The sequence below is a fragment of the Typopeltis vanoorti genome, chromosome 16 (assembly GCF_054136105.1).
Source record: "Typopeltis vanoorti isolate ZY-2024b chromosome 16, IOZ_Tvanoo_1.0, whole genome shotgun sequence".
In the NCBI taxonomy this organism is placed as follows: domain Eukaryota; kingdom Metazoa; phylum Arthropoda; class Arachnida; order Uropygi; family Thelyphonidae; genus Typopeltis; species Typopeltis vanoorti.
In genome coordinates this window covers 73,330,289-73,344,042 of record NC_143564.1, presented here as the reverse complement: position 1 = coordinate 73,344,042, position 13,754 = coordinate 73,330,289, and the positions used below count along the sequence as shown (strand labels likewise).

The window sequence follows — 13,754 nt, the reverse complement described above, 5'->3', positions numbered from 1 at the left end:
GCGCATTCCACTCATTCACTACTCTAAAAGTAAAGAACCCAGCTCTAACACCTTTACTAACCACACTTTTGCCCAGTTTCCATGGATGTCCCCTAGTCCTCCCACAACCAGCCCTGTTCTCAAAAATATCTTCTGAATTAATTTTATAGAAACCCTTCAGTAATTTGAATGTCTCAATCATATCTCCCCTCCTCCGCCTATCAACCAATTTTTGCAACCCACAAATCCTCAACCTGTTCTCATACGGTTCATTCCACAGACATGCTATCATCTTGGTCACTCGCCTCTGGATCCTCTCCACATCCTCCCCATCAAGAAGAAACCTAGGTGACCAAATCTGAGCACAGTAGTCTAGATGGGGTCTTATCAAGGCTCGATAGAGAGGAACAATAACCTGCTTGTCTCTGCTTGTCAACGTATTCTTCAGCAACCAAGTGATTTGATGAGCTGTTTTGGTCACTTTTGCAATGTGTCCCCTAAATTTCAATTCCCTATCCACCAACACTCCTAAATCTCGTGCCTCATCAATTTCCTGGAGCAGGGTTCCACCAATGCAGTAAACTGCCTCCAATCTTTTCACCCCAAAATGCATAACCTTACATTTTGCCACATTAAACTGACATCCATTCTCCTTAGCCCAGACCTCCAATCTATCCAAATCATCCTGCAAAATTTTGACGTCATCTGCATTCACTATTGCCCTACCCAACTTCGCATCATCCGCAAACAAATGAACTGTTCCTCTCAGATCATTTCCTATATCATTTATGAACAAATTAAACAGCATTGGTCCAAGAACAGATCCTTGTGGCACACCACTAGTCACAGGCCGTCTTGTGGACTCTACTCCCGAGTAAACCACTCTCTGATATCTCTCCGTCAACCACCCTCCTATCCATCTCACCAACCCTATGTCCATTCCCATATGCTGCAATTTACTGATTAGAATTCCATGTGGAATCCTGTCAAAGGCCTTGGCAAGGTCCAGTAGAATCACCGTAAACCCATTACCCTTATCCAGTTCAGCCGTCACTGTGTTATAATACGTGAGCAAGTTACTGAGGCATGACCTACCCTTCACAAAACCATGCTGTCCCCGATACAGTATCCCATTTTCTTCAATCCAATCTTGTATTTTCCTTTTGACTATTTTCTCTAAGACCTTTACAATGATTCCTGATATGCTAATCGGTCGGTAATTTACAACAGCAGTCTTGGAACCACCTTTATGCAGTGGAACTATTTTCCCCTCTTTCCACCCGCTCGGGACTAACCCAGACCCGAGACTCAAATTAAACAAAATGGTCAAGGGTACTGACAATTCTTTAGCTGCTTCTCGTACAACACGAGCTGGTATACCATCCAATCCCACAGATGTATTGACATTGAGGTTATGCAATAGACTACTCACCTCCACTTCATTAACCACAATTCCCATATAATCTACTGGTTTATTCGTTTCTGCAATGTCACCACCTTGATGATATACTTTTGCAAAGTGCTCACTCAGTAACTCAACTATCTCAACTGATTCAGTTACCTCCCTACCATCGGCATTCTTTAAAATCAATCTGCCATGTACATTTTTCCTTTTACTTGCTACATATCTAAAAAACTGTTTAGGATTCTCTTTAGCCTGCATGGCCAATGTTCTTTCGTAATCCTTTTTTGCTTTTCTTACCACACTCGTCACCCTTCTAGCCTGCGCTTTATACCGTTCATGTGCCTGCCGGTCACCCTTCTCCTTAAATTCCCTCGATAGTTGTTTCTTTTTTTGCAACTCAAGCTTAATGGTGTTATTCATCCATTTAACCCCTACTTGATTTATTATTCGGACTCTAGGTATACAGTCAGCCATTGCTTCATGCAAGCACTTCTTAACTACCTCCCATGCACTATCAACTTCTAGTCCTTCTAGAATGAGAGAATAAACATGAGACAAGCAAACGGGGAGAGTTAGGGTGGACAGGAGACTACATGAGAAGTTTGGATGTAGATGCAGAAGTGGTTGTGTGAGTATACAAGAAAGGATTTAGATAGCTAGGGATATGGGGACAACGTTTAGGTCTAGAGAGGTGTAAGGTCGATGATGATGATGAGAGAGAGAGAGAGAGGAAAGGTGAGGTGGGGAGACATTGAATAGTCAGATTTTAGAATTGGTGTCTGAGGGATTTTTTATACAACCAGAAATGAGCTAGTATCTATGTTTATGAATAGCAATAGTATTAGAAATGAAGAGAATTAAGTTGTTGCGTTGATAGAGCTCATTCGCTCCAATATCGTCAGAATAAGAGATGGTTGGTGAGGATGACACCCTGAGAGAGGAATACAGATGGAGAGAGTTTTTTATGCAGACAGAAAAGTGCTGTTGATAGTGGCAGAGAGGTTATGCCCATCCAAGCTGCAGATGCAAGTAGCAAATAGTGACAGTGGTTTGGTAGTATGGTGTGAGATAGAGGTGGACAGGTGGAATACTTCGCTGGGTGTTCGTATAGACATAGTAATGTGCTGGGTAATGAGATGGAAACGTTTGGGCAAATTGGTATGTTGAATAAGAAAATGGTGATCATTATTAGCAGAAAATGGTGATCATTATTGGTGATTTTAATTATGCTAATACAGATTGGAATGAAGAGTAGCATATGGATGCAAACTGAATGAAATTCATGTTTTTTATTATTATTATTTGTTATAACAACTTTAGTATATAAGAGAGGATATACAAGGATCATGGGTCTTGGATTTGATTCTCTCATCGGAAGATGTTATTCTGAATTAGGTGTCAAATCTTCCTCCATTTTGTGAAAATGACCATGAAGTGAATACTTGACTGTTAGTCTGCCATGAGGACTTCTTTGAGAAAAGGATATATGCGAAACTATAAGGCTGGTGATTACAACAAACATGAAATGGATTTCAGCTTAAGTTGTTTGAGCTTGCTCAGGAACTATCTGACAGAGGCAATGTCTGAATGAATTTTAAAATTCAGGTCAAATAAGTCAGGTATGAATGAAGAGGTGCATCATGCAATTGGGAACAAGAAGGCATTATGGAAACACAAAAAATGAGTGGTAATAGTTAGCTGCATTGAGGAGGACAAAGAACTGACCAGAAATGTAACTCATTTGGTAAGACTGGCATAAATCCAATATGAGCAGCAGTTAGCTAATCAGGCCCAAAAAATTCCAGTTAACTTTCGATGGCGAGTAGAAGAAAGAGTGATATTTGAAGGGTGCTATTAGTCAGTAAAAATGTTATAATGATAGCCATCTGGAAATTATACTTAGCTAAAATGATAAATGAGCAATTCATAAAGATATTTTATCTTCGTGAATGTAACATCATGCGTAACTAGAGAGTAGCGGAAAGGGTGGTAATAAAGGTGGTAATAAAAAAATGAGTGGTAATAGTTAGCTGCATTGAGGAGGACAAAGAACTGACCAGAAATGTAACTCATTTGGTAAGACTGGCATAAATCCAATATGAGCAGCAGTTAGCTAATCAGGCCCAAAAAATTCCAGTTAACTTTCGATGGCGAGTAGAAGAAAGAGTGATATTTGAAGGGTGCTATTAGTCAGTAAAAATGTTATAATGATAGCCATCTGGAAATTATACTTAGCTAAAATGATAAATGAGCAATTCATAAAGATATTTTATCTTCGTGAATGTAACATCATGCGTAACTAGAGAGTAGCGGATAGGGTGCAGAGCCACTAATGGTGGGTGAGCAGGAGATATATAAGGAATTTAGTAAATTTGATGACTTGAGGGAATGTTCAAGGGAGCTAACAACAGCTCTGGTGCTTTTTATCATGAGTCTTAGATTAGAACAAGTTTCAGAGCATTAAAAGGACAAAATTTTTCTGTTTTATAAGGAATGTAATAAGACTAAAGCTTCGAATTATAAGCTAATATGTCTGGAAATTTGGTCCAGTTGTTAGATTTGGAATTGGATTGAGAGCAGCAGAATTCTCCCTGCTAGTCTGCATGGATTTCCTATAGAAGATGCTTTAGCAGTTTACTTACTTATTATAACAAGGTGACAAATGCATTGGAACAGATGGAGTTGAAGAGTAGATTAGTGCACTGGATTGAAGATTGGTTGTCTGAATGTATTCCAAAGGTTAGTGTCTTCCATACACGTTAGTGTACAGGGGGAGGGGGGGGAAGAAGTATCCCAGAAGAGGAATGTCACTAGCGGAATGCCTGAAGAGTCTGATTTGTGGGAGTAAATTATTTGTTTCTAAATGATATTGGGAGAGATATGAATGGTGATATGTAGTGGTTTGCTGAAGATGCAAAGTTGGGAAGAACTGTGAGGAGTATAACAAATATTGATGCTTTACAAGAGAACTTGAATAAAGGGGTGAATGGAGAAGGAAGCGGGACCTTCTAATTCAGTGGTACAAAGTGTTAGGTTTTAAAATTCGAGAAGCAAAAATGGGATGCAGAGTATAAGATTGGTAGGGATATCTTAGAGGAGGTGGTGTTCTGGGGTGTTGGTGGATAGAGAACTGAATTTCGTGGACATTTTCCAAAAATTGTGAGGACTTATATAGCTTTCATGTCCTCCATGATGCGAAGGACATGGAAGCTATATAAGGAGAGTTTGAGCAAAGGATGAGAATATTTTTATTTTATTTTATTTATTTATTTACAGCCTGTGTAGCTCAGTAGAAGTGGCGTTTGCACTCTACAGCGCTTTACTGCACGAAGAAAGGATTTGGTGGTTCAAATCTAGTCGCCGACTAGAGGAACTTTTTCTAAGCCTTTTTTTAGAGCCTGTGTAGCTCAGTGGATGTGGCGTTTGCCAACCACGGCGCTTGACCGCACGAAGGAAGACTTGGTTTCGAGTCTAGTCGGCCACTAGAGGATATTTTTCTAAGCCTTTTTTCGACCGGTTCCCGAGTTAGTCGATCTCTGGCACCGGCAAGCAGGTTTTTCCTCCCGGAAACTCGGGTTTTTCGTCCTGTAAACTCAAGAAAATCGACCGTAAAACCCACATTATTTCAGACATTAAATATATTGTGTTAGGGTTAGGGACCACGAGATGGCGGCACATTTGAGCCGTCTCTCTTCACTGAGTACCGCTTAACTAGTGATAGCCTTGGGCCATCTATCTCTGATTGCTACCAGTGGAGATTGAACTGCCCACTCACTCTCCAAAAGTTAGATAGGGCTAAATGGCCTCGTATACGGGAATAAAAAGGCGTTAGCTGGTTTTTATTAGTTTTTTTGCGTGAAGAGTGATAGATGATTGGAATGCATTGTCTGAAAACATGGTGAGTATGGAGATAGTGAATGTAGTATGATGAGCTGTGTGCATGAGAGTGGGGCCTCCCGCGATGAGTCTTTGACTCCCTGATCTTATGCTAATAATAATAATACGCAGCGTTTTATGATCGTCTATAATGATTTTATTACTTGGCTTGTGAATTGTTGATAACTATCTCTGGCGATGCGCCATCTGGATTGCACTCTGAATATTAACATGTGTCCACGTTGATCAGGTAACGCTGCTTGTTCTATTGCTATTCTGCTGTAAATAAAGGTAAGAAGTAAATTGATATGAGTAGCCAGTTTATTGTTGAACATTTTATATGTTTAGTATATGTCTTCATCTAAGATAAACTTCGTATGTGTTATGTAATTAAGTTCCTCTTGACTGAAATGGGACGTAGTGAGTGTTACAAGTTTTGTTCAGTTCCATATCCACTAACTGATAACTTGTCTGTATATTCTACATTAATGTACACCTCAGAAACATGGATTTGGAAAAGAAGTAGGAAAAAAGATTGAGAGCGCTGGCGATGTTATTGAGAAGAAAGATACGGAATAGCTGGATAGAAAAAGTTACAAACAAATACTTGAAGGAGTGGTAGAGGTTTATCTAATGCACAGCTTTCGGATAACCGAGAATGCATCAAAGAGTTAAGTGAATTACATCAGTACAATTGGCGTAAATCACAGGATGTACTGGGGATATAAGAAATCTATATGGTGCGATCAAGGCCTTGTACAAGGAAACTATAACCTCCAACAGTGTTGCCATGATCCATTGTAATTGGCCTCACAACTTCAGCATCACCACCTAAATTTTAGGTCTTTTTTATAGGTGCTGGTGAGGGAATTTATATGTGTGTATATATATATATATATATTACTTTTATAAATGCAAAAATTACCTGAATGCAAACATATATTAGCATTAAACAAAACAAACTGTAATTACCCACAAGAATAGGTCAATAATTTAATGAATAACTGAATAAAATCAGCAGAGAAAAAAGAATATCAAGGTTAAAAAAAAAAATGCCACATAACAATATACACAACAAAATAGAGAGTAATGAACAATTATCCAACCCACAGGTGCATATTATTATTATTATTACGGGCAACTCCAGTAATTATTACATTTAAAGTCACACATCCACAAATAAAATGAGTAGACAACAACAGTGCAGCATACAGACACTTTAAAATACTTGTTTTTTGCTCAAACAAGCAAAATGGCAAGAGAATCCAAAATGGAAGTATAACAGAAACTTTCAGCAGAAGAAATCATTTAACTGAAGAAATGCCTGCAATACCATCACAACAAGAGGAATCTTCAAATAAATGTTAAACAGCAAGAAGAAAAACCACACAGCAAAAAACCAAACAGTGGCTATTAGAAGCTAACCTGACCTTTTTGAAGTCAATGAAACTAACATATCACTCCTTTTGACACACCCTTAGCAATACTAGAAACACAGACACCAAATACTTGTGGCCATCAAAAGGTAAAGAAGATAAAATCCGAATGAGATGGAAAGAATACATTGAAGATATATATGACACAGAAAATAGACCAAATGAGTTGCCATTGAAGATATAAAGAAGGTAAATGAAGATGATCTAGGCCCAGAGATTTTGAAGACAGAAGTAGAAATGGCCATTAAAGAACTAAAATGTAGAAAAGCAGAAGGAATAGATGAAATATCTGCAGAATTCTGGAAACAACTTCAGGAGAAAGGAACCGAAGAAATAACCAAAATAATAAATTTAATTTATAACAAAAGAGAATTATCAAAAGATTTTCTGACCTTAATATTTATACTTATACCAAAGAAAACTAATGCAGTGAACTGCAAGGATTTTAGAACAGTGAGCTTCATTTCCCACACATCAAAAATACTTATAAGAATTCTAACACAGAGAATTGCATCTAAGGTGGAAGAATTTCTTGGAGAAGGTCAGTTTGGTTTCAGGGAGGGTAGGGGAACAAGAGACATGATTGGACTGTTAAGAATTAGTAAGTGAAAGAAGTCTGGAAGTGAATAAAGAAGTTAATATCTGTTATATAGATTTTGAAAAAGCTTTTGACTTTGTAAAATGGGGTAAGATGGTGGAAATAATGGAAAAGATTGGTGTAGATTGGAAAGATAGAAGGCTAATTATTTCACTATACATGGGACAAACTGCCATGGTGAGAGACATATATGGTACAACAGAACCAGGTATCATTGGATGAGCAGTTAGACAAGGCTGTTTTCTGTCACCAATTTTGTTTAACATGTATTCCGAAGCACTGGAGAATTCAGAAGAAGGAATAAAGATTGGAGGTAGACAGATATTTGCAATACGATATGCAGATGACAACGCATTATTATCAAATACTGAAACAGGACTACAACATCTGTTGAACAGATTACTGGAGTCATGTATCAATTATGGAATGAAAATTAACATAAGAAAAACAAAGGTAATGAAAGTAGCAAGGAAAGAGGCAAATATGGATATCAAAATAAATAGGGAAAAATTTAATCAAGTAAAGACATTTAAATATCTAGAAAGTGTGATTAGCAGTGATGGAAGACGTAAAAGTGACATAAAAGCAAGAATAGTGATGGAAAGAGATGCCTTTAATAGAAAATGGAATTTATTCAGAAGTAAAATGGACAGAAACCTATTGAAAAGACTAATTAAATGTTATATGTGGAGTGCAGTTGAAACTTGGACATTGAAGAAATAAGAAATTAAGATTTTGGAAAGCTTTGAGATGTGGATTTGGAGAAGGATGGAAAAAATAACTAATGAAGAGGTCCTAAAACGAGTAGAAGAAGAAAGAAGTCTGTTAAAGACAATAAAAAGAATAAAGGGAAACTGGATTGGACATATTCTGAGAGGAAATGGAATCATCAGAGATGCCATCGAAGGAAAAAATGGGCAGAAAGAGACCCAAAGGAAAAGTAAGCAAAACAATGCTAGATGACATGCTGAATGGAGACAGGTACACAACCTTGAAAGGGAAGGCTCAGAACAGAAGAGAGTGGAAGGAAAGTTTTTGCTACTAAGAGAAGAACCTGCTCATTTGCAGAATACTTAGGAAGAGAAGATGAAAGCAAAAACAATCATCATTCAGAAAGTCAGTATCTGAAATACCAATATCTGTGGCCTTTGATAACACATTTGTATCAAATGTGTAACATTTTTGCTATTATCATATTTATTTTTATTTTTTGAAACCTGTTATTGTTTTCTTATTTGCATCACATTTTCTAATCTCGAGTACAGTGTCATGTTATCAACAGAACTTCTGTGGCATCAGTTTTGTAACTTTGCTGATTTATTGGAAAATTGGTGCATTTCATATACTAATACGAAGAGCAAACTAAAAAACAAATTACTGAATGATCAAAAAAGATTACAGGTGATCAGGAAGAGGAAAATGAAATTATTAGGGCTTGTTGTAAGGGGAGAAGAAGAGACCAACTTAAGACATCACTATATGAAAGACATAGAACACTAAACAGACAAAAGTACATTAATATTATTACTTTACCAAAAATTTCAAATCTAGTTTTAAATTAAAATATATTAGATATATTCTGTTCATTTATTTAAGTGTCTTTTCCAATCCATAGGAATATGTGGGAAACAATGGCCACCAACCTATGGATTTGAAAAGGCACTTAGTAAATGAACAGAATATATCTCATATATCTTAATTTAAAACTAGATTTGAAATTTTTGGTAAATTGATAATATTCAGGAGCATGTTTTATGATTTGAATGTAATAATATTCAGTGTATTAAAAGAAAAAGGATTAAAATAAACTAAATGTTTTAGTTTAAAAAAAACAAAACTGGTCGTCTCTTCCTAACAGGTTATGAGTTCAGTTCATATCTCACAATGGACGTGGGATGATTTGTCTGTAGGTCATAGATGAATTTTCATTGGCTGATGTCAGAACCCATCTTGCTTACTTGAAGCCTGAAGCAGCTTGTTTAAAACAGGGTTTCTAGATTTTCTAATTAATTTTTAGTTTGCTTGCACCAGAGACTTAAAAAAAAAAAAACTGGATTAATTTATTTCTTTCAGCATTTGATTTTGGAGTTGTTTGTTTTATATAATGAGAACATGACTCAGAAATTCAATGCATGGATTTTTTTTTCTTCCTCTACTCCAGAATAGCTTTGTAAAATCCAGGACAAATATTAGAATTCATCTAGAGTAGAGTTTTTTTTTAATGCATTTTTGAATTCAGTCATATCAAATATAAAATTATGTTTGAAGTATTACTCAAACTAGATGAGTTGGTGAACTTCAGTGCCTCTGACAAAGTTGTTTAATCTGAATCCCAGCTCTGGCAAGGTTCCAAGGGAGTGAAAACAGGGTAAGATAGTTCCATTACATAAATGTGGCTTCAAGACAAATTACTAGGGTCCTGGAGGTGACAGAGAGGTGGTAGAATGAAGGTTGGTTGCAGAGTTTGGCTGATAGGTGGATGACTTTGTCTGTATCATTGCACCTGCAACTTGCCTTATATTGGTGAAACTGGACATGCAATTCCTATCCATAAAAAAAGAACAAATGAACATACAAATGCTTCTGAAATTTTGATCTACCATCCTAATCTAAACAATAATGGTGGCATAAAAATCCCAAGAATTTGGATCACGTGCATTCAGTTCACTTGTCCTTCAAGTTTTCCATTGAACCCTTAGTTTAGGACTCAGCTCTTGTTGGCCACCATCTATACTGTTTTGTTCTAATTCATATGAGTAATTATGTAAGAGCATGTTGCGCTCTAGCTTATAATATATCTCTCAAGAATTTATAATCAGATAGATAATAATAATAACAGGACTCTAGTTTTGATGTAAGTTTTTTTTTTTCACCAGAGGTCAGGTCAGTAGTTGTAAAGGTTGACCAAATTACTGTAACTTTAGCATACCATGTACATTGTGATATAGCTTGTTTCTTGTGTGTATATATATATATTTATTTATTTATATGTGTGTGTATACTCCAGATGATGATCTTGATATGAAGGTCGAAATGTCAAGTGATTATTTTGGTTTATATATATAACATTTATATAACACAATAGTTGTTTCCATAAATTTTAATAATTAATGTATTATTTTATAATATTTATGTATTTTGATTTAAGCCAATAAGAATACAATTTCCTCAGCTGTTAAATCCCAAACTGCCAATCCATCTTCTTTCATTCACTATGCAGATAGATTCTTACTAATGAGGTGCACCAGAAGAAAATGAGGATTGCACATTAGTGTTGTTTCGGAAGTTTTATTTCCTAATTGGATTTATTCATCTTCTATAAGAAGATGAATAAATCCAACGTCAGAACTATAGACAAGAACCATCAGTATTTGGTGGACTATTATTGGCATTACACAGAACACAAAAATAGGTGAGGATATTATATTCAGGCAATAATGATCCACAAAAGGAAGGAACAGCAATAGCATTCAACACTAAACATGAAGATAAACTTCTTAATTGGAAGGCATTTTCAACTTATGTGGACCAACTTCCAAATGAGGAAATTGATGGGATTGGTTCAATCAGAAGTGCCTCAGAAGAATAAATGTTAGATTCAACAATATTGGAGTGCTGACAAGTATTAGACTAGTTGGGAGGAAAATTGTTGATAGGGGATTATTATTAATGTAAATTTAATCATGTGGTGCTGTTTTAGTAGCCTGAATACTCCTTGAGGATATATATATCAGGAAGTTGATGATTATATGTCTTTCTTCTAAGGCACTTTTTAATGTATCAATCCACCTAGATCTTGGTCTTTTTCCTGCCATCCTGGCAAAGAACACCTGTCCCGCCAACCCCTTCTCTCTTGTTTCGTTTTCAAAAGTAGTAAGAAAATGAGTAATTCTGATTGTCATAGAAATTGGTGTGCATGTTGGGTGAATATAAGGAAAGAAATAATGCAGATAAAATCCAGCTCTTTTGAGTCTTGCAGTTAAGTGTAAGGCAAGGAATGGTTTATTTTCAATTTTCCTCTTTTTTATTGTATTTTATTTAATTTTTTTAAACTTTCATTGTTATAGATGATTGGAATCTGTTTATTTCATAGATGCATTCCCTGTGTGCATTTCTGTTCCTGCTGTGTCTTTCTTTAAGTGCAAGAGGAGAAGAAGAAAGCCAGGCTAGACTACTTGTTCATAAGCAGATTCTCAACAGATTCTTTGTAGAAGGTAGAGATCTGGTAGTAGATTATAACATTTACAATGTTGGTGGAAGGTGAGTACTGAGTAGTTAATTCTTATATATAAATACTTTTTATATTAAGATAATTATTATGTGTTGGCAAGTACAATTTTGAGAATGTTTTAAGAAATTTAAATTTCATTTAAAATCTACATTTGCATGCTTGTATCTTTTTTTTTCTGCCTTCATGACTTATTAGTTTTGTGTAAATGAAAGCAGTACTGTGCTTTTATACCTTTCATAGCTTGGATACTAGCCACTCTCCTGGTCTAGATGGTATCTCCTCCTTAATCCCAGTTATACTCAGAATTACACAGAAATAACTTGATTTCTCTTGGCATATCTTGGGGCATTTAATTGGGTCTGCCATAGAGGCCTATTTTACCAAGCTACCATCTTATAGTCAGCTCTATGACCTGTACAATTAGGGCACAGTAAATCATTTATTATTTTCAGATTTACCCATCAATTCTAGGTATTCTGCATTTTGAGACCTTGCTTTTCCTACTATATATTAATTGGTTTTCCTCAGTTCCTCTGCATAGTTTTGTTGATGACAGTACGTGCTTTTCCTCATCAACTTTATAGTTCTCAAATGATCAGGGCTACAAGATCTTTCATAAGAATTGTCTTAATAGTTACTATTATAAAGAGCCAAGAGGCTATTTTTCTGGTGGCATAAATTAAGTTAAGGGGATAATAAATCCCTCATTATTTTAAAGCCGGATACGAAACTCGGAGATCGAAATCTAAGAGTTTCATGCCGAAGAATTATCGGCGAGTCTCCAAGCATAAGTCAACACTAGGGCAACTCGGAGCAAAGGTGGAGCAAGCTCCATCACTATCCTTAATATTTTCTCATAATATAAAACGCAGCTTCTAGGAAATGTATTACTGTTTTACGTGATGAGGAGAGATCACTACTCAGACCGGTTTTGACCTTTATTGAGGTCTCATCTGTGAGTAGGTAGACCTGCAATACCAAGGTTTGAGTGAACCGAACTTACATATACCCCTACTAACGAATTGCCAGACCGTTGTACCCATATATTATTATTACTATTATTATCTATGATAAAGAGCCAAGAGGCTAATTTTCCAGCGGCGTAAATTAAATTGAGGGGATAGTAAATCCCTCATTATTTTAAAGCCGGATATGAAACTCGGAGATCGAAATCTAAGAGTTTCATGTGAAGAACTATCAGCGAGGCCAAGCGTAAGTCAACACCTGGGTGGTACAACACTAGGGCAACTCGGAGCAAAGGTGGAGCAAGCTCCATAATATATGGGTACACCGGTCTGGCAATTCGTTAGTAGGGGTATATGTAAGTTCGGTTCGCTCAAACCTTGGTATATTCCAGGTCTACCTACTCATGATGAGACCTCAATAAAGGTCGAAACCGGTCTGGGTAGTGACCTCTCCCCATAATGTAAAACAGTAATACATCTCCTAGGGGCTGCGTTTTACATTATGAGAAAATATTAAGGATAGTGATGGAGCTTGCTCCACCTTTGCTCCAAGTTGCCCTAATGTTGTACTACCCAGGTGTTGACTTACGCTTGGACTCACCGATAGGTCTTCGGCATGAAACTCTTAGATTTTGATCTCCAAGTTTCGTATCCGGCTTTAAAATAATGAGGGATTTATTATCCCCTTAACTTGTCTTAGTAGTGGTTTATTTTATTTTATTTTTTTAAACTTTCATTGTTATAGATGATTGGAATCTCTTTGTTTATTTCATAAACAAATAGATTTCCAAACAGAAATAAACAAATCTATTTGTTTATTTCTGTAAGGAGAATGTGTTATCTCTCTAGAAAGACTGTTTTTACATTAAGCATTAAGTGAATATACAACTCTAATATTTAATCCGACTGGGTGTGCTGTCATGTGGCTTATGCAAATTGTGCTAAAATTTCATTTCAATTTGAACATATGATTGCATTTTTATTGATGTACGACAGTTTTAAGAATGTATTGCGCATCAGCACTCATAATATAATAGTAAATTTGCAAGAGGAGGATGAGGCTTACCTTCTTCAACTACAACCATATAATCCACAAAAGCTCTGGTGGAAAATGGGACGTTTGGTAGATTGTCAACACTGATTCCAATTGTAAATATGGGTAAAAAAAGTTATAAATTATTTATAGAAAGTTATATATTAAAAACTTATCTATATCGGTGTCCTAAACACTTCACTTCACATACGTGAAACAAATGAAACTCGA

The 13,754-nt window shown here is 36.1% G+C and overlaps 1 protein-coding gene across 4 annotated transcripts in view; it reads left to right on the top strand.

Moving 5' to 3' along the window:
* SsRbeta (signal sequence receptor beta) overlaps positions 1-13,754 on the top strand; it is a 132,741-nt gene that overhangs the window by 72,942 nt on the left and 46,045 nt on the right. For 2 of the 4 annotated variants that reach the window (XM_090405931.1, XM_090405930.1), the window contains one exon: positions 11,388-11,554. In XM_090405931.1, the coding sequence (XP_090262057.1) occupies positions 11,388-11,554 (167 nt within the window). Of the gene's footprint in view, positions 1-5,134; positions 5,283-5,412; positions 5,552-11,387; positions 11,555-13,754 lie in introns of those variants that run through there. The other 2 variants (XM_090405928.1, XM_090405929.1) reach the window with 2 other exon arrangements.